Here is a 20,826-nt window from a genome sequence, read left to right on the forward strand (position 1 = left end):
TTTCCTAATTCCTTTCCCTAAAAACGAAGGTAACGTAATGCCCCGAAACGAGAATTAACAGTACGCAACCACGCACTGAATAAAACTAGACATTCTTATATAGCGTGTATGGAATTAAAGCTCATCCATTCATCTCTTGATTGCATTGATGTCATGTGTTGCGATTCCCACGTGTTTACCACCACCAGACGCTCGCGCACACACACACACACACACACACACACACACACAAAAAAGAGAAAATGAAGAAGAAAATGCAGCCCCCAGCCACCCTCCACCCCTTTCCTTGTTTTTGACCTCCCATCGGGCCATTATAGCGCGGTCAGAGCGGAGTGGGCCTACTCGGAGTGCATGCGTGCAGCTTGAAGGTCAGCGTAGTTCTGCGTGACACTTTCCCACTGTGGGCTCCTCATCTCGCTCTCCTTCACAGAGAGGGGCTTTTAGCATTTGTTCATTTTTTTTCCTCTCTCTCTCTCTCTCTCTCTCTAAAGCAGTCCCAGATGCGCCACTTTGAGCGTGTGCGAGCTAGGGTGCGTCAGTGTGCATTGCATGAAAGTTTGAGGAGAGCTGTTTAGAAGGGGCTGGGCGAGAACTAAAGTTTGGATTCTGCCTCTTTTTTTTTTTTTTTTAAATACAGATTTTTTTTTTTTTTTTAGGTATGAACGCAGATACGTGTGTCTCATACTGCGACATGACCTCGATGGATGCGTATTACAGTCCGTCTGCCTCGCAAGGTAGGGAGCACCAGGCGAACCCTTTCAGGACTTTCGGCAGTTCCGACGCCAAATACAGCCCCACGTTCGCGACGAATAAAGGGCAGGGGTTCGGGGAGAAGTCCCGGAGTCCTTTCCAGACCGAGTGCCAGTCGCTGGACGGCGTGGAGGAAGAGGGACCCTTCCACAAGTACCAGCTCTTCATGCACAGACCCACCTGCAAGACTCCACCCGAGGGCGGCAAATTGCACACGGACGGCGGCCACAACGGCATCCTACCATGTTACGGTGAGTGGACAAACACGCGCAAAAACTCCACAGTGGGCAGAGCAGGATGCGCGTTTGCGTGCCGTGCATCAAGAAACACTTGTTTTAATTTATTTTCATTTTATTTATTAATTAAATAATCACAGTGGCTAAATAAATGAAGAGTCAACCTGGAGTTGAGACTATTCGTGAAGGATTCGTTGCAGTAGCTGTATTTGCCTGTAATTTTTATTTTTTTTAAACATTCACCTTGACGTTTTTAAGACCACACGAGTGTCAGTTATTCTCTCCGCTGAAAGTGTAATTTCCTCACAAAGTAAACTTGCAGCATCGTCCCAAAGTCATTGCAATCAGCCGTCACAGAACAATATTTCGACATTTTTAGATATCGCCAGAAAAAAAAAAAAAAATATTTTATATATATATATATATATATATATATATATATATATATATATATATATATATATATATATATATATGTATAAACACCCTATGACAGGCTGCAGAACTCTCCAGAATGATTCCTTATTTTTACATAGTTTTGGTGCCCGTGCATGTGAACACAGCTAAAGTATTGTACATTTTTGTATCTGTGACTATACAAATTACACAAAACCTATTATCATGGCTAATAATTTGGTTTCTGTTTTGATCAAACACCGATATTTATAGCTTGACTCGGTGGCTTCTTTTATGCAATTTGCATAAAACGTGGAGATAAATGCAGCGCAGTTTGCAGTTGGCGATATAAATAAAAGTGAAGTCTGCCACAGTTAGCAAAATGGTAAAGTGCACAGTCTTCTATTTTTTAGTGGGGAGTGTGTCTCCAAACTTGTTTGGAGCCGTGCTGTACTTTAGTGAGCTGATTTGGCAAGTGCATAGACAGAACCGTTTGAACGCAATCATTAAATGCAGCATACTTCCAAAGAGAAGAGACTCTGCAGTGTTATTACTGAAAATGTTGCAGCCAGATGAAGGCACTGTGGCTCTGGGTAGGACACTTTTGGGGTCTAGTCAAAGCCTCAGGCGTCAACAGCCTTGTGCTCTTATGTGTGGTCCAACACAAGAGATATATTGCTCAATCTTGATTTTTTTATCTCTTTCATCATGACAAAAAATGTCTGATATACAGACAGAGGTTAATGTGCCAACATTGAGTGACTGCAATGCTGTCGACATGGCAACCAGGCTGTTGTGAGATTTTCAGTTTTACGGTCAATCTGGAAATAATATATTTGAAGATTGACATTTGGTATTGTGAATATTTTAAGATTGATTGCCACAAAGAGAACTAGTGGTGCTACACAGTATTTTGACACGTAATTGATATGATCATTCAAACCATCTACGTCATCTATGTTTTGACGTGACGAGCGTTTGTTTTGTAAAACGTGGAGTGCATCTATTGTATATGCTGCCCTTCACCTGTCTTGTTAACAGTTTTGTGATTGAATGTGTTGCTTCGTTGTATCACAAATATGGGGGGGTTGGGGGTTTGTTATTGGCTTGAGCAACTGCCCCCAAAAATTTTAGTGCAAGCGCCTACAGTGTACTATGCGGAGAGATTTGAAGTATTGTAGTATATGGAAAAGTAGCATTTTTTTTCTAGTCGGTTTGGAAAATAAAATATGTGATGTGGAGATTTTTACTGGAAACAAATAGTTAACAATCTTCACTGTCTTGATCCACAAACAGGGTGCAAGTGAAAAGCTTTTCAGAATTAAGAATGTTGCTGATTTTCAAAATAGAACAAAGGATATTTAGACTATCGGCTTATGTACATACTATAGCAACTATTTCATTTTGTCCAAAACAAAAAGGCCACAGAGCAAACCAGCCTCGATTGCTGTATTTCAAAGTGATGGCCGGCATGTGTTTATTTCAAGGCCCAGAGGCCAAATCGAGCCCACCACATCAGCTTATATGGCCTGACGAAGCAAATCATGCATCGCCTTCATATTTCTCTCAAAAATCTGTATCACCTGAGTCAAAGTCTTTACTTTAAATATCGGTGACACTGAAAGACTTTAAAAAAAAAAACATCAAATACAAAACAAATTGATTCTTTTCACAGTCACGTCACTCTGAGAGAAAGCGTAACTGAAAGATGGCCCAAAAAATACATCAGTGCAAGAACTATCTTTCAAAATAAAACAAATTACAATACATAAATTACTTTCTGTAATTTGATCAATAATGGTACAGACATGTCCACTGAATTTCCTTTGGAAAAATGAATTAATTTTACTGATTAGAGTACTATTTGAAATGTATTGCCAGTTGTTATCATTGGTTGTTTTTTTACACTCAAGCTGTCTTTACCGTAATTGCCTCTGGTGAGAGCCTCGTTGCAATACAACAGAGGGACCTATGAGCTAAAGTACCAAGATTACAGTCGTTTTGCATTCACACCATATCAAAACCTTCAAGCGTGTCTGTTTCAGCACAAACAAACTTTGAAATACATCCAATAATATCATGGTTGTCGCCGCATATTGTTGGGTGTGCACGCGAACCAATGAGCGTCCCACCGGGCTTAGCATCTACCTGCATAGTGCACACACCACTGTGAATGAAATAAAAGCCCACGGAGCTGATGGAGTGCAGAGGAATGCAAGTCAGCACCGCAGGAGGGGTCCGCATTAATCCGAGGCAGATGTGCATCATTGGCTGCTATATGGTTTTTATTCATACTCGCCAAACATTAGATCTCCAAAGCAACTGAGAGTCCCCACAATGACAAAGTGGGACTGGTTTACATAACCCTGTCTTCACAATACCTTGGAAAAATAAGCAAAATGTCACAAATGGACAAGGGTAAAGATTTGAGAACCACTGGAGAGAATTTCTTACATGCGCATACACTTACAAGCCAATTTAGCACGTATGCCTGTGCAAATATTTAAACGGAAAACCGTAAAGACAAGTATTAATTTAACAGTGTGTTTATTATTGTGGTTGAAGCTCGAAGTAGAAATTTCACTGCATCATATTGCGTGGTGCCTCTGATATGTGGGTTGTAGTAGTTAATATATTAGCGCCACCGCAGTTCGAAGCTACACCATTGCAAACCACCACAATAATAAACACATTATTAAATCGTTGCTTCACTGACAATATCGATCAAAGCCAAGCATGAGCTTACTTTTGGTGACGGAATTTTGGTAGGGATCATGCATGAGACCTTACTAAATGAAGCAGATATTTTTACCATTTCACTTTTCCAGATTTTTTTGGGGGGGTAGTCATGCATTTTGATCCCAAGACTGCTAGCTCATGAGCTATCTGGTAGCTAGCGCCTGTGTGGCATAGTGACTGGAACAACGGCGGTGGCATTTTACAGCAAAAGTGAAAAACTAACCACTCGGACTTTAGGTGTGGCCGACAGGAATACAATGTGGAGTGCGCTCCTGTTGTATGCTTTGTTTATTTATGTTTCTAATGACCGAAGCAGTTATGCTAATTTCCTTTAGCTGGTCTGTAGCTTTACTTCAAACGTTGTTAGCATTAAACTAGCAGACATTTGTTGGATGAAAAAATATACTTTAGTTGAATAAAAGGTAACTCAACTCAAGATGTCAAAAGTTCATATTTTAAACCTTTAACCGATGCTGCATATTTACTTAAATCAATGACGTATTCATTTCCAAAATTTTGCAAACATTGCATCTACTCAGGGGTCGCCATGTTTACTTCTTTTCGTGCTCACAAGTTAGCTAATTTAAGAGACATTTAGCAGCTCTTCTTGCTCACTTTATTTACTAACATAACCAGACTAGAGATTGTATACTAAATAGACTATATAGCCATTACTTGCTAGAAATTCCTCTAGCTCCTTCAGTGCTCACTACTTAGTTTTCTTCTGGTCTTTGCATTAATTTTGAAGAAATATCCAGTCTTTGTATTATCACTGTTGTGCCATCTTTGCCATCCATGGTCTATTTAATGCCTTGGAAATACTTTTGTACTTTACGCCTGATCTTTAAACAGCAAGATCTCACCGATGCTGTGGAAGCTTCAGATGTTGTGGATGAGGTTTGGAACGGACCTCCTGCGATAAATGACGGTTTTAGAGAAACACACATTATACAAACTGTGTGAACTCTGATACTGATTGCGCCGATTCTCTCTTGCCTTTTCCTCAGTAATACCATGTTCACCTAATATAGTTCAAATAGCCGCTGTGACCTCAGTGTGAAATTGGAGCATCCTGTGATATGTAAAACATGTTTCTCAATGCATGAGAGCAAAACAAGACCACAAGAAGGCTCTGGCAGCGCTTTAAAAGCATCCTGTCAAAATATAGAACTCTATGTGCATGGAGAGGGGAAATTGGAGGGAAATGATGTCAGAGGATATGTATGGATATTTGCTGTGATGATTACCACATTTTGACCACGCTAGTGGCTGAACAGTGACCTGTGATCATGCCCTGAAACAGTTTTCAACTGCTTAAAGTTGGGCGGGCCAGGGGGGGGAATAAACTTCTTTCGAGCATGTTTTTCTGTCTTGGAAAGTTCAAGCAACAGGACCAACCTGTTTGCTATGAAACATCACTTTAGCTCTGACATATTGTCCTCTATTCACAGGTTTATTATAAAGCGCAAGGTAAAAATGACCTGGGAAAATTGTACAAATGACCACAGGGATCAATGATAACCCAAATTTGTCTTAAAAATGACCGCTGGATCGACAAAGTAAAGCAAAGCAAAATCTTGTTTTGATTCATAACTGCTATTTGTCTAATTTTCACGTGAGGACATTTGATAAATTGAACAAAAAGTCAAAAGTGGGAAGTCCTGCAAATGATCACTCACTGTTGGCTGCAGTCCAAACCTTTTAACATTACATTGCAAAGGAGCAAAATTCCAACCTTCCAATTTGACTTCTGCAATTAGTGTCTTCAAATTCATACTGTTGAAAAGAGAAGGCTCAGTGATTACACCCTTTATAAATACACGTTTCGCGCCGAGAGTTATCCAAATCTACAGAAATGATTTTTAATGACAGTTTGTACCAAAACGTACTCCATTGTTAATCACATTCCAACAATAATCCTGAACTATTTCTGTGTTCTTTGATATGAGACAGTGACAGCCACGGCCTAAAGTCTTCGGACGTGAGTGAGGTAATGACTGTGTCAGTCTATAAGCCGCTGATACTGAACAGAAAGATTTCAGGTTTCCCATAGAAGCATAAGCATTCCTTTGCGAGTTGCTGCCATAGATCTCTCCTTAAGAACATCTGGGAGCCTTCCTTTAACAGAGGAAACAATAGTCAAAATCTTGTCCGAGTATCCCACGAAGAAGAGCTTCTATTGTACATATTAACTCTTTAATGGCACAAGGAAGGGACATACAAGGGCACACAATCAATTCAGGGAGGTGTTGCCACTAAATAATAGATATTTAAGAAGAGTCTCTTTTAGCAACATTAAATACAACCAACTGTGTAGGGTACATTGTTATGTTTTTTTTTTTTGGCTTCTACCATGTAATATTGCGTATCAGGAGGGGAAAAAAACACACTTGTGAAGTTAATAATTGAGTCAAGTGCCTTGAATTAATTTCCTAAAGCCTCTCATGCTTATGGTGCAGACTCATTGTAGCATCTAACAAGTTAACGTTTATTTACTCATTCCTGGTATTTATACGTTTATTTTTTTGATTGCCTTTTCAAAATGGAAAGAATGATTAGATTGATAATGTAGCCTTCAGTACAAATGCTAGCGAGTCAGCAGAGGGAAAAAATAGACGTCTGGCAGTAGATATATTTTTTTTGTTGAGCAGTGCTGAATTTATTATACGCAACTATCCGAGTAATTCGGTGCTAATATGCTTTACCATCAATGTTACCCAAGTTTCTAAAGTTGTGCCTCTGCCCCTCCTTCAGCATTTTGTGCACATTTTTCAGGCTGGACACCCCAAGAGCATCACTCAGCACCAGAATGAAGTCTCATTTGTCCAAATGTGACTTGCATTGCATTTCAAACAACCTGCACATGTGGTTTGGATCAGTCTTGTAAAAAATATGTGATATGATGTGATTTTTGATATTCAAGCTTAATAACATCTTGCTGGGAACAAGCTCGCTATGACAAAAATCGGATTTGCCGCTGGCGATGTGAAAGCAACTCGCGAGGCAACAGATCCGCATGATTTTGTGCAACCATTCATCGAGAAAAACTAATGATAATTACGTTTGTGAAATTCAATTTAAGCTTATTATAATGACACGTTTTAATGAAATAATAAAGCATTTGCAATTTTCTGCAGTGATTAGATTCAGATTTTCAAATAGAGAGTGCCTAATACTAATCATAACAAATATAATCACTTGATATTTTGATAAGGGGACAAGCTTTGAGCACTCTGTTTAAAAGCATTCTCCTTCCTCGTTAGTACAAGGTCATTAACCCTTCCCCAGGTTACTAATTTATAGTGTTTCTTTTATTTAGTTTCACTTGACCCTCCCCATCCCATTCCATAAAAACTGAGAGGGTGCCTCGTTGCTTTACAACCAGTTAAATTACACTTTGATGTTTTCTCTGTTTTCAGCAGCGATTAAATTGCTGACCCTAGTAAACACGTGACCTCGGCTAACCAAAGAAGTCTGCGGGCTGTCAGAAAATGACTGGCAAATTGAAGGCGCAGGCGGCGTTTATCCCTCACATTTCATGTACGCTGATGCGCGCTACAAGGGCAACAACAGAGAGAGAAAAAAGGGGTTCCTCACAATGCCAAGAAACTGTTGCCAAGGCACTGGAATCTTGGAAGAAAGCAAGACTTGACGGTTGTGTTCAGGAGACGGGAGAAAGAAAAAAAAGTCTCGGCAGGCATGACTCCTGCGTGATGTTGGCGAGGATTGTGTTTGGTTACAATTAGCATACCACGAAACAGAATGTGGAGAAATTGGGATGAGTATAAAACTTTGTCCACCATGCTTTGCTCAGGGACACAATCTCATTATTTCAAACAAGTAGGGACTTTTGAGTTGATCCAACTCACTTCTAAATGCTGTAGTCAGGCTCCCGCTCAGAGGTTGAATGAAAACATACCACAGGGCCAAAGCACCGGTCGGTAATGTCAGAATGTGCATGTGTGGAGACATTAAGAAGCTCTGACAGGTGGGCCACGGAGGAATGAGGTCATGAACCCCGGCCGGGCAAGCTGCGTTGTTTCATTAGCCTCAGTCGGGGCGAGAGCAGGGGAGTGCCGCGGCTGCTTTGGAGGGACAATTATTGACATCGTATTGAGCGACACACCAGCCAAAGAATATTAATTCATGAAAACAAACACGCACGTTGCAGACGGCTGACGCCCGACTTCATCACGTCAAAACTATTCCCCGCCAGCTTACTCACCATTAAAAGAATGGCTGACGGAGTCACCAGCACCGCAAAATATCAACAGTCCTTCGCACGATGCACTTTGTTTCTAAGACGACAGACTGTGGAGGGCGTTAAACACAAAGCTGTAAGGAAAGCGCATGCACGTAATTATTCGAAATGTGATCTAGTAGGAGATAAATGTACATGAAACTCATCTGTTCAGGGACTCCGGGTGACCTTCACTCAGACTGAACTTAAGCCACACAAATTAACCAAATCAGTTTCAGGGACAAACTGCTGCTGTCATAAAACATGCATTTAACTGTCATTAAAGTGTAAAAAAGAAACACTTTATAATAAAACCCAATAGCAACCTTTGTACCCAAACTAAACGATGATGCGTGACAGATGTGTAGCATGTGGAAGGAGGGAGGATTGAAGAAGATGACTCAAAAGCGGGCACGCCACAGCTAACGTTGCTGTGCACATTCAGTTCTTCCATTATAGATGTTGAATTTTTGTTTCTTTAGCCATTTTGTACTGACCAGCCGGGACTGAAATACGTGTCATTTCCCTGATGATTTCTACTGTTTGCTGCCACCGATACTTGGGATGGTATTTGTCTGAAAAAAAAAAAGATATTTAACATCCTTACAGGGAAAGCACACGCTCAAATTTTCTTTGTAATAATTTGTTCTGTGCAGCTCAATTAGTCAAAAAACTGTATTCTAGTTAATGTTTTGGTAATGCTATATGAATTAAACAGGCAAAATCCACCTGTCTTTATCCATCACAGGGTTGGCCATTTTGCCACTTGCTGTCGCCTGAAAAGGACATCACACTTGCCAGGTCAGGTCACAACCAATCACGGCTCACCGGTTTTCTCAAGGTGAGCCGTGATTGGTTATGACCTGAAACTGGCAACTGTGATGTCATTTTTAGTGGCCAGCTAGAGGCAAAATGGCCGCCTCCTGACATGGATGAAAGCAAGTAAATTTGGCTGCTCATATTCCACAAATGCAATATTAATCAGATTGCTGTGTTTAGAATGGTGGGGGTGCATACAACGCATTATTGTAAAAAAATAAAATAAAAATAGGCTTGACTTCCTCTTTAAGTTGTATAATCGTGTGTTTCATTACAAGTTTTATTCACTAATATGCTCAGGTCTAACGTAATTTCTCTCTATTCTGACTTCATTCAGAAGCATTTAAGAATATCAAAGTCAAAGTCAAAGTCAAAGTCAGCTTTATTTGTCAATTTCTCCACATGCCAAAGCCACACAAAGAAACCGAAATTTCGTTCCCCCCTATCCCACGGTGACAAGACATGGCTCACAACAGACAAACAAGTAAACAAGTATAACAAAAGCGTGCTGAATAAATAATGAATAAATAACACAACAATAAATAAATAAATAAGAGGAGCAGAAAAAAAAGGAGCAAGTGCGCGTACAGCAGACATTCCCGAAAATAGCGCAACAGTGCCGCACGCTACGCAGAAGGGGGTAGCGAGTTCAGGGCCCTAACAGCCTGGAGAAAGAAGCTGTTGGCAAGTCTGGTGGTGCGGGAGCGCAGGCTCCTGTACCTCTTCCCAGAGGGCAGAAGGTCAAACAAAGAGTGAGCCGGGTGACTCACATCTCTGGCAATCGAGGTTGCCTTGCGGGCGAGATGGGAGGTGTAAATGTCCTTCAGGGAGGGGAGCGAAGCACCAATAATCTTACCAGCCGTATTCACTATGCGCTGCAGGGCCTTCAAGTTCTGTTCAGTGCAGTTACCACCCCAGACAGCGATGCAACTGGTGAGGACGCTCTCAATGGTGCCACGGTAGAATGTAGACAGGACTGCCTGAGGAGCACATGCACGCCTGAGCTTCCGCAGGAAGTACAGGCGGCGCTGAGCTTTCTTTGCCAGTGACGAGGTGTTTGCGGACCAGGAGAGGTCCTCACTGATGTGCACCCCCAGGAACTTGGTGCAGCTCACCCTCTCCACCACAGCACCGTCGATGATCAGCGGCAGGTGTGTTGTGTGACCCTTCCGGAAGTCAACAATGATTTCCTTGGTCTTATTTACGTTCAGCAGGAGGTTGTTGTCCCTGCACCACGTGGTCAGAAGGTCAACTTCCGACCTGTACCGAGTCTCGTCGCCCTTCGTGATGAGACCCACCAGAGTCGTGTCGTCAGCAAACTTCACTATGCGGTTGTCGCTGTAGGTCGCAGTGCAGTCATGCGTCAGCAGGGTGAAGAGTAATGGACTGAGCACGCAGCCCTGGGGGGCCCCCGTGCTCAGCGTGATGCTGGCGGAGATTTTGTCGCCAACACGCACCACCTGAGGCCTCTGACAGAGGAAGTCCAGTATCCAGTTGCAGAGGGAGGTACTGAGGCCCAGCTCGTCGAGTTTGCAGATGAGTCGCTGCGGCACAATGGTGTTGAAGGCAGAGCTGAAGTCCACAAACAGCAACCTCACATATGAGTCCTTTCTCTCCAGATGGGTGAGGGCCGAGTGGAGGGCAGAGCAGATGGCATCCTATATAATATATATAATATATTCTTTCCACTGTTATGATGGAGACCATTTAAGGACAGAACCCTTATGCTAATGAAAAAGCAGGCAGAAAAACTGACAGAGCACTGTTCTGACTGGATCTCCACCAGAGTCATACATGCTTATTTATCCACATTGATGTTTGTTTATATGAATGGGAAGGGACAGCCTTCTTCATCTCCAAAGAGGAAACAAACAAACAAAAAAAACCTTGCATGTGCAGAGAGGAACAGAGCCAGGTCTGTCACAAAATGGAGGCTCGCCAAATTGGAAGTGACAAACACAATGTTGTTTACATCTGAGGGCCAAAGTGTGTCAGGTAGCAGCGGGCAAACGAGGTCCACCGCGCCACACACAAACACACAAACTGTTCGAAATTAGGCAGGTTTTTCATTGGCTCAGATTTCAGGTGGCGTGACTGAATGAAGTGAGCGCGGCCCCCTGCAAAGTTGTGTCGCGGGTCAACCCAATGTGTCGTGACAACCCTTTCAAACATTTGAACAATTGAAGTGTAGATTCAGCATACACATACAAGGCCTTTGAACCCCAAAATAAAACATTACAGAGGTGATGTAAGCATTAAGTAGCCGCAACTGTGTGTGGATGTTAGAACGTGATGGTGTGCAGATGCACTTGCTGACTTGTTAGTCATCGGTTTCTTTTTTTTTCCCTGGCAATATTCAACAAAAGCAACACGCATTTTAAGGAGCATATTGCTCTTCGACTGTCGCTGTTTCTCCTCAAGCATAATTGGTTAGAGAGTTGAGGGTTGAAGCCACAATTAAATGTTCTATATTTGCCTCGTTTCTTACAAACCCAAAAGTGTTTAATGCATTTAATCACGAGAGTAAAATAGCCAAACTTTTTTAGCTTTATATGACATTGAAAAGGAATGAATGTAAAATATATCTATGTGCTAACATTCACACATGGAAAAATACAGATACAGGCTTTATTTTAATGTATCGGGTAATCATGGAGGCTGCTGTTACCAACCACCGATACTCTAAAAGTCTGACATAGAGTAAGTCCTCCTTGCCAGTAGTTGGCGCTACACTGCTGCAAGTGGACACATTGGCGTCCGCGTCAGAAAGAAAAACAGGTCTTTTAACAAGACATTTATTTTCACTTTACAGCTAATTTTAATACATAATAAAATAAAACTGACTTTCCTCCTTTCCCATTAATGTAGGAAAAGACAACAGCTTGACAGAGACTGAGCTGCCCTCCAGTGTGGACACCCCTGGGATGGAAAGCAGCTACCTGAATCTAAAGGAAGCCGGTGTAAAGGGGTCAGGCGAGCGTCCCGGCTCAGATCTTTCTAGCCCTCTGGATAAAAGCGAGGCAGAGAGCAACAAAGGCAAGAAGAGGCGCAATCGCACTACATTTACCAGCTACCAGCTGGAGGAGCTGGAGAAGGTTTTCCAGAAGACACACTACCCAGATGTGTATGCCCGTGAGCAGCTGGCACTGAGAACGGACCTGACGGAAGCTCGCGTTCAGGTGAGACCTGATGACACGCCAAAAAAATGAGCAGTGCTGTTTTCAAACATGGCCATGTTCGCATGTTAATCATAGCCAGAGAGTGTGAGGGAGAGTTAAAAGCTGCTAATGTGACAACAAAAGAATCTATTGTTCTCCTTTCTCATCTATTTTCTTCCAGCCAACCTTAGATCAGAGTGGGATAAAGGGCGGGATAAAGGGAAGTCCCTTTGCGCTTACTTGCGTCAGACTCTGCACGAAGGTCAGAGGCCAACCGTTTGTCCCTGGTGCAGCCACGTTTAAACTACTTCCACACAAAACGGAGAAGGCAGGAGGTGAGGGACATAAGCAGGCAAGAAATCATTTGACTATGTGGGAAGGATATAAAAAGCACTTGAGATGCCAGCTTCAATTTCCACGTGCGGCCTGAGACATAGTCAGGGACTGTCTGGTCCGTGCGGTGGTACAGTAGAAAAAAAAAAAAGTTGGTTCACACAGATCCATCCCTTCCCCAGATGATTATAATTAACGTTCCCGACCCAACCGACAGGCACACAGCCCACTCTTTTGAGTCACTGAGGTTTGACCCAGAGTCGTACAAAACAGACCCTAAACATGCACGCAATCAAGTCTAAATCCCACAATTGCAACAGAAGGTCCATTAGGACAAAGTCCAGGGATATGCAACCGACGACTACCAAGGGGCATCGCAAGCTTGGCAAGCGACTTAATAATCCTTTTCATCTTAAGAAACAACACAGATGTTTTTTCCAGAATAAGCCAATGTCAGAGTCTTACTTTTTCATCCTTAGTTTAACGATGAAGGTCTCTATGTGCAGCTTGGGGCTTTTGCTGCTATTAAATTATTTACGTGAGCAAAAGGTCCGACTCGAACTTGGTCATACCTGACTTTTTTGTGGGGGAGGGGGCAAAGTACCGCTGAGGCACTCTATCAATCGCAGTGGTCCGTCCGGGATGACAGAGATGAGGTGAGACGGCTGGAACTTCAAAGCTGCTTTTGGAGTTGGTGCACTCTGGCCTCCCTCTGTCACCCCCACCCGCTAGCCGTGCGGCGTAAATAAAACTCTTTAATAGCTCTGTAGTCTGTAAGCTGGCCTTTTGCTGTCAATGTCTTCAGCTATTACTGTAACGTGGCCAAACAGAGCCACCATGTGTCCACATCAACCAAACAAACAAGAAGTAGTTGGTAACTTTGGGCATGTCCGATGTGATGGATTCAAAGTTTTCCCTATAGGAAGAACAGGAACTCCGCTTGTGCAAAGACACAAATAGCTTGTCGCAAATAATCATATTTAAGATGAAGCATTGGACAGGCGGAGCAGCCCAAGACACATCTGACTTCATAATGCTTGCACCACAAATGATCTCTTTGCCAAACTATTTGGCTGATGTCCCCTTCGTACGGCCGTTCAAAGGCAAAGCAGCACAGCGCAAGTGAAACATGACTCACTCAGTACACAGAAACCAAGACAAGGGGTGCATAATTATGGGCTCACCCATTAAAAAAAAAAGCTGACAGTGTTCAAGCTAGGAGAACATTTTTGTCAGTGATAGATTCAGAATTTTGTAAATGACACAGTATGTAAATGTGTGTGTCCCGTGTGTGTCTGGTCGACGGCCTGAGTCTGCACGCCTGAGAGGTCATGGGGGTTAGCCACGGAAAGCCACGGGCTTTGGCGTCAGGAAATTAAACATGAAATGAAAACAAGCTCCAGTTTGAACATTCTCCCATCTCACTTTTCATTATCCCCACTTCCCCTCTCAGACATAAAAGGGAGATGGGAGGAGAGAAGCGGTTTATATGGGGGGTTGGTGACACAGAGGTGGGATTCCACCAAAAATCGGATGACCCATTACACTCATTTAACCTTAGACATCCCCCCAAAAAAGTCTCATCTTTACCTGACACAATCTACAACGGTACCTCAGACCAAACCATTTAACTTCTCTTTCAAATCTCTATTAGCTCAATGCTAACATACAATGACATAGAGAAACTAATGCATTGTATAACCCTTTAGTAAGTTACGGCTGTTTGAACACAAACAGTGCAGCACCACTTGTAGACAGACAACATAATACTCAGAGGTACATATGCAGGATCTTGCGTAGTGTATTGAAATACAACAGGCAACAACAAAAACTACAACTCAAAAGACACGGACATGGTATGAACATCAAACAAAAACAACTCGCTCCCCCACCAAATCTCAGGGGGGTGTAACAGACCCCAAGCTCTCCTGCAAACATATGATTTAATTCAAAGGCCAACAACCCCTCACCTTGACATTGGGGGGCAGCCACAACCTTCCATATCACTTTACAACTTTGGAAGGCTAATCTCACCAGCTGACCTGTGGAATGTCGGAGTGAGTTCCGAACATCAGCTTTGGAAGAAAGAAAATTTACATGTCCCGCATGAGGCCATACATGGTCTTTTTTTTGAAAAATGAACTCATTTGTGGTCCCTAAAAAGTAAATGCGCTTCAGGGCACACTGTAACACTGCCTCTTTTTTATTAGGAAGATGACAGAGAAGAATGGCAAATGCAAAATGAGGAGGGGGGATATATGAAAAGCCTGGCTGAGGGGAAATTGCATGTCAGCGACTGTGAAAACCACAAGCTGATTGGGCTCGGAATCAACCAACAATCAAAGTTCAAAGCCTGACGTTCCTTCTCTGTTTTGGAGAGATTTGCTTACACGTGTGAGAGGGGAAAAAAAGTTGCGTGAACTATGGATGGTTGGTTAGGGTGGAGCACGACAGTGACGCCTGATGAATCACCAAAACTGGGTAATATTCAACTTTTGGGGAAAATTCAGCCCCTAAAGCCAGTTTAGCACATAGAACTTGGTTGCTTGGCATGAATCTCTCCTAATGCTACTAGCAAAGGCCTCAAATTTGCCATCTGTTTCATTGTTCATCGTAAAAATCAAAACTGCCCCCACACAAACAACCAAAGGATCTGAAGACTTTCGAATAATGCCCAAGTACAAACAAGGTGGTGAGTTACATAAAAACTGTCAATTCTGTCCAATTGTTTGTTGAAAAGAATTGCGTTGGGATTCCCTTTTTGTCCCGCTGTGTCGACAGGTGAGGGAGAGGACACCTTTCTCGCAATGATTTATGAATGACTACAGACCCAGATGTGCATCTGTCGACGAAGGCAGTTTGAAGGGAGGCAGACGACCGTGTATCAAAGGCGGCGGCATGGCTGGGGGTGGGTGGGTGGTAGGTGCAGTACCAAGGGAGATGCTCCATTTTCACATCAACAGTTCCATGCGGATGGCACTTTAACGACACGTCAAATCCTAAAACGTGCTGTGGGACTTTCATATGCTATAACATTTATTTGCTTCACTTTCTTAGTTTATCTTTCAGAGCGAAGAGAAATGGTCACATCTTTGGGTGTGCTCCAATATTTTTAGACCACAATCTGCTGGGTTAAAAGTAACCCAAATTGGGTGGAATATCGAACCCAAAAGGGACAGAGAGACAATGTTGGGTTATTTTCTACCCAGAACATTGGGTTGTGACCAAAATGTTTTGACCATGTTTATGCTTTTCTTTGCAGGTGTGGTTCCAGAACCGCAGAGCCAAGTGGAGAAAGAGGGAGCGCTTTGGTCAGATGCAACAGGTTCGAACGCACTTTTCCACGGCTTACGAGCTGCCTCTTCTAACTCGGCCTGAAAACTATGCACAGGTAAATAAAAACACCAGCGTGTCCGTCACCAATTGCCATGCGATGTTTGTGACCGCCTCATCGTGTCGTCTCTTTGCTTTTAGATTCAAAACCCTTCATGGATCGGCGGGACGAGTGCAGCCTCTCCAGTGCCGGGTTGTGTTGTTCCTTGTGATACCGTCCCCCCGTGTATGCCCCCTCACCCCCATAGTCACGGAGGGGTCCCCGACTTTCTGGGCGTGCCTAGTCCAGGGAGCAGCCACATGGGACAGACGCAGATGAGCAGTCTATTTGGGGGACCTGGAATGGTCGGGGGGCTCAACGGCTACGATCTCAACGTTGACCCAGACCGCAAGTCTTCCAGCATAGCAGCACTGCGTATGAAAGCCAAAGAGCACAGCGCCGCCATTTCTTGGGCCACATGATGTTCCAACCAAGTCGCACCCCGCCTCCATGAGTGCTGCGGGGGAGTTTTGTTGAGAGCACTAATGATAAGACAGGTCAAAAGAACAGGCGGAAAGCGTTCAGATAGCCGAGAGCATCTTAGCGGCCATCACAATGGAGATAACAGCTGCGACAGTGACAATCAGCAGAAACTGAAAGTTCCAAAAAGTAGAAGTGAAAATCAGACCCAGGCGTTTAATTTCTGTCCGTCTCAGGTTTTGGTGGCATAGCTGTCATTTTCAGTTATGATTATTTTTTTCTTCCGTGTGACAACCCAGGCTGGATGCAATCGGCAAATTTAATGGAGCGCAAACAGAACTAGCCTGAAGCAATTTACTGAGGGAGGAGAGCAGACATTAGATTTCCAGCCAACATGTCATTTGCTCCCACAGAGCAACCTCCACAGGTTCCCCTGTCAGGCCCAGCCTCAAGTTACAGGAAACTCCGTGTCTCCAGTGGTAGACAAGGCACAGCGGTAGCCTTCAACGCCAACTAGTCACGCCAACTTCCACCGGCACCCGACGCAATTAGTAGACACACTTAATTAGCATCAAAATGAGCATTTTTGCCTCGTGAACACCAAAGTGCATCACAGATGTTGTCATGGCCAAGTTTTGGATCAACACATGGCGGAAACTGCGGACTGAATTGGTGGGCCTGATTGGCGAGTGGGAGAATTTTGTAATGTTTAGGTGGAGCGTATACATTGCAGTGGTGAGTGTGTGTTATCAAACTTGTGATTTGAATGAAATCTTGTCATGACATCATTTACTTCTTGATAGAGGGATTGCATTGGGTGAATGTATTTTGATATGACATTTGGCAGAAGGCTTGTATCACTTCTACAACTAATCAAATTTGAATACTTGATTGACTATAAAGGAACTAGACAGAACTTTCAGTTTCTGAATTCAAATCAGGAACCAGTTCTATTCCTATTGAGGGCTCGATTGTCTCGACCTCCCTGTGCTTTAAACTGCAGCTCGTTCCGTGATGACACTACTGAAAAGTTGTTTTGTGTGAATGTAAACAGTATGTATGATATTATTCTGTTGCTTGTGCATTTGTTTTATCTTTGTGTCAAATAATGGACCTCCAAAAAGCCAAACCGTTCAAGTATTACAGTGATATTGCCAAATAATATGTTGTGTTCAGCATTATTTCTAAAGAAAATGTTGCTCTGGGCTTTTTAACTGTTGAAATAGCTTTCTAATTTTCTAATGGCTTCAAGCTGTTTTTTTTTTTTTGTTATTTTCTAATAATAACCAATTATTTCGACTTATGGTAGTGACTTTATATAATGTGCCATTGCAATAAGTTATTGCACTTAAGATTTTGAGAATTGTGTGTTTATACTTTCCACTGGGACAGAAGCCTCATGTTGTTCCGGGTTGCAAAAATGTTGCTTTAAGCCATCCATATTTAGTACCATGACATCTGCTCAAGGTGCTGGAAATGTGTTTATTTGTACAGAGGTATTGTTTTTTATTTGATGGATTGAAGTGAAGATGTAATAAAATCCCAAACAGCCGGATGAAGTTTCTCCTTTCAAATACGACGTTTAGCAAAATGCTCGTATTGAAGGCAATCAAGTGTAATTGCATGAAATATAGTTTCATGCACAGGTTCTCCAGAAACTAAATTCCTAAACTATAAAAATATCTGTAATCAAACCATCCATTATGGTTGGAATTCCAAAGGCAAAAACTGCCAAGCTCACCATTGGTGCAGACTTCGCCCTCCAAAGAATGTATGACCAGTAGACAATTGCAGCCTTTTCCAAAATGTACATAACGTTAACTAGAAGGCTTTTTTTTTCTTCATAGTGGGTGGGGAAAAAAAATTCTGTCTGTCTGCTAAATGTCTGCTGCCAATCATGAAATTAAAATCCTCTGTGTTGTTTAAGAATATGTACTGTTTTGCATTGTGAGAAAAAAGCTACTGCTTTAGCCAATAACAAATTTAAACAATTAATTGCTTGTTAAAATAATCTGATATGTTAAGCATCGCTGCACCTCTATTGTAATGAACGAAATACAACTAGTACACAGCTTCAAAAGTAAAACGAGGGTAAGAAAAATGGGGTGATATTTGTAAAGTGGCATATTCACAGTACCAGTCAAAAGTTTGGAAATACTCTCTAATTCTGTGTTTTTTTTCATTAATAATAATCCTGCATTGTAGATTTATATTAAATCATTGATATTTTGAAAATAATGACAGAATTAACAGGTAAAAAAAATAAAATAAAACAGAATATGTTTCATTCTTTAAAGCAGGTTCCTTTTGCGCAGATCACAACTTTGCAAATCTTATTTTCTCAGTATTTTCTCAGTCAGCTTTATGATGCAGCTGTGTTATGACCTGGAATGACTTTCAGTTCACAGATGTGCTTATCAAGACTATATAGCTTGCATTACTAGACCTCTGAATGTGTTTTTTTTTCTTTTTGCTAAACAGTTCAGCATTTTAGCACATTTCATAATCCTTTGAAATGCAAGAATGACATTTTTTTTTTATTGCGCATTACCATGACCCTAGTTCAAACTACCAAGATTCAGCCAGGGATCAGATAAAATCAAATCACAAAGCATAGAGCAGTACGCAACTTAAAAGCCTAAGTAGTCTAAAATGCGGGTAGGTGACATAAATAAACAGTGATAGAGGGCAAAAAGAGTGGCCCACTGTGCCCTGGACACCGCTCATTAAAGCTAATGGGTCACACTGCCCCAGCTAGGCTCCACTGACAGAGTCCTGCATGGTTAAAGGACCATGTGGACCATTAGGGCACTTCAAAGTTCACTCCTCTACATAAAGGCTCTGTTGATATGGCAAAGACGGGAACGATCCAATTCCTCACCCACGTGCTTTATTTCTCCATCTATGGATCTGTCAGTCAGCACGCTCCATAAACAAATGGAAACTTGAGCTGCTCATTAAAAGCCATCGTTAGCAATGTCGGAGTTGTAAATCGGTGCTAAAATCAAGCATGCGAGCTGACGCTTTGGCTTACTTTAAACAGTTTGAAAACATAGCCCAACACGTTAAATTTAATTTCTCCACTTCCTGTTAGACCAGTAAAAAAACTCCGTATAAAGGGCATTGCACTATGTAGTAAAAAAAATAAAAAAATAATTACACATACTAATCCACATGAACCAATGTTGTTACTGTAAAACCAAAAGTCCACTTCTCTCTTAAAACATCAAGTAACTTCTTGTCTTAAATCAAAAAGATCCAGTTGAAGTTTTGAAAGCACTGACCATGTCCGCAGGGACATAAAAGATGAATCAGCCTCCTGCTGTGGCTATAAGTCAACGGCACTGAGGAGCAGAAGAAACAATGTGCATCTGGTAAAACCTTCATTACAAGCTGAGAATGCCAACAAACGACTTACATTTTGGCCAAGCTGATTGTCATATTCATAAAAACAGAAATGGTGCTGGATGGGGAATCTCCGACCACTGATTGTGCCAAAAACAGGCTAATTGGGCCTTCTTGTATTATCACTTTCGTACTTGTAAACAGTCATATTAACTCATTCACTGTCAGTCCAGTTGAAATGGATGTTTGACGTCTATAGTCGTCAGTGGCAGTGAATGAGTAAACTCAAGAATAACAATGGACATTTTCCAAATTTTGGGAAACCCGTTATTTTAATTCACTCTCTTTTATAAACAATAATAGGAATGCTAAAAGATTCTGGTAACCTCTCTTCGTACTTCTGCGTGTGTACTGCAATTTAAAATTTAAGAGTTGACACACTGTAATCAGTAGACCAACTGCTGATTCCCTTTTAACACCAATCAAGTTATTATCAGGATATGCTCTTCGGTCCAGAGCTGCATGTTGCCTTTCTCTCCTGGCCAGTATGCTTTCAATTATGCTGCTCGTGAATACGGGGGTGGTGGAGTCTCGCTATGATTTATTGTTCACTTATGTCTTGCCGTGTTCAGCGCATTTGCTCAAGAAGCCCGCCTGCTGCAGAGCTCAAAAGGTCAAAAATATACAAACAGTCGATCTTTTGCAGCCGCTACGCTACGATACGCACTGATTGACAGGCAGAAATGAAAACTCAGACGTGAGGGCCACAGCGAGAGAAAATTGAGCGCAAGACGTGTCGCTAAAATGTTGCGCGAGCTACCGGCGGCGAGGAAAACGTTTGACATAAGAATCATCGGAGGAGCAGGAAACTATGAGAACAAATGAAGAGCTTCTTCCAATCAGGACAACTACACGCTAAACATGACTTCTTTGTTAACATGCAACATTATGCGGCCATCACACATGGGATCATTTATTTGTTGTCAGCTGAATCCAAAAATGCTTGGCCTGAGAAAT

General features: G+C 42.2%; 1 protein-coding gene and 1 long non-coding RNA gene across 2 annotated transcripts; one reads left to right on the top strand and one right to left on the bottom strand.

Moving 5' to 3' along the window:
* Positions 1-311: 311 nt before the first annotated feature.
* On the top strand, positions 312-18,019 carry alx4b (ALX homeobox 4b). Its single transcript, XM_049723286.2, has 4 exons — positions 312-1,001; positions 12,049-12,359; positions 15,934-16,062; positions 16,146-18,019. Exons 1-4 carry the CDS (start codon positions 659-661, stop codon positions 16,464-16,466), a joined length of 1,104 nt encoding a protein of 367 aa, XP_049579243.1. The 5' UTR covers positions 312-658; the 3' UTR covers positions 16,467-18,019.
* Positions 8,348-9,133, bottom strand: LOC125970714 (uncharacterized). The gene is made up of 3 exons (XR_007482250.1): positions 9,091-9,133; positions 8,859-8,936; positions 8,348-8,456 (listed from the first exon to the last, which is right to left on the bottom strand). It is a non-coding gene; the product is annotated as an uncharacterized lncRNA (long non-coding RNA).
* Positions 18,020-20,826: the final 2,807 nt, after the last annotated feature.

This window comes from Syngnathus scovelli, chromosome 6 (assembly GCF_024217435.2).
Source record: "Syngnathus scovelli strain Florida chromosome 6, RoL_Ssco_1.2, whole genome shotgun sequence".
Classification (NCBI taxonomy): domain Eukaryota; kingdom Metazoa; phylum Chordata; class Actinopteri; order Syngnathiformes; family Syngnathidae; genus Syngnathus; species Syngnathus scovelli.

Excerpts from the sequence above, each read along its gene's own strand:
- alx4b (XM_049723286.2), top strand. The coding sequence starts at position 659 with ATGAACGCAGATACGTGTGTCTCATACTGCGACATGACCTCGATGGAT. Across the intron at positions 1,002-12,048 it reads CGGCATCCTACCATGTTACG|GAAAAGACAACAGCTTGACA; the intron begins GTGAGTGGACAA and ends CCATTAATGTAG. Across the intron at positions 16,063-16,145 it reads GGCCTGAAAACTATGCACAG|ATTCAAAACCCTTCATGGAT; the intron begins GTAAATAAAAAC and ends CTTTGCTTTTAG.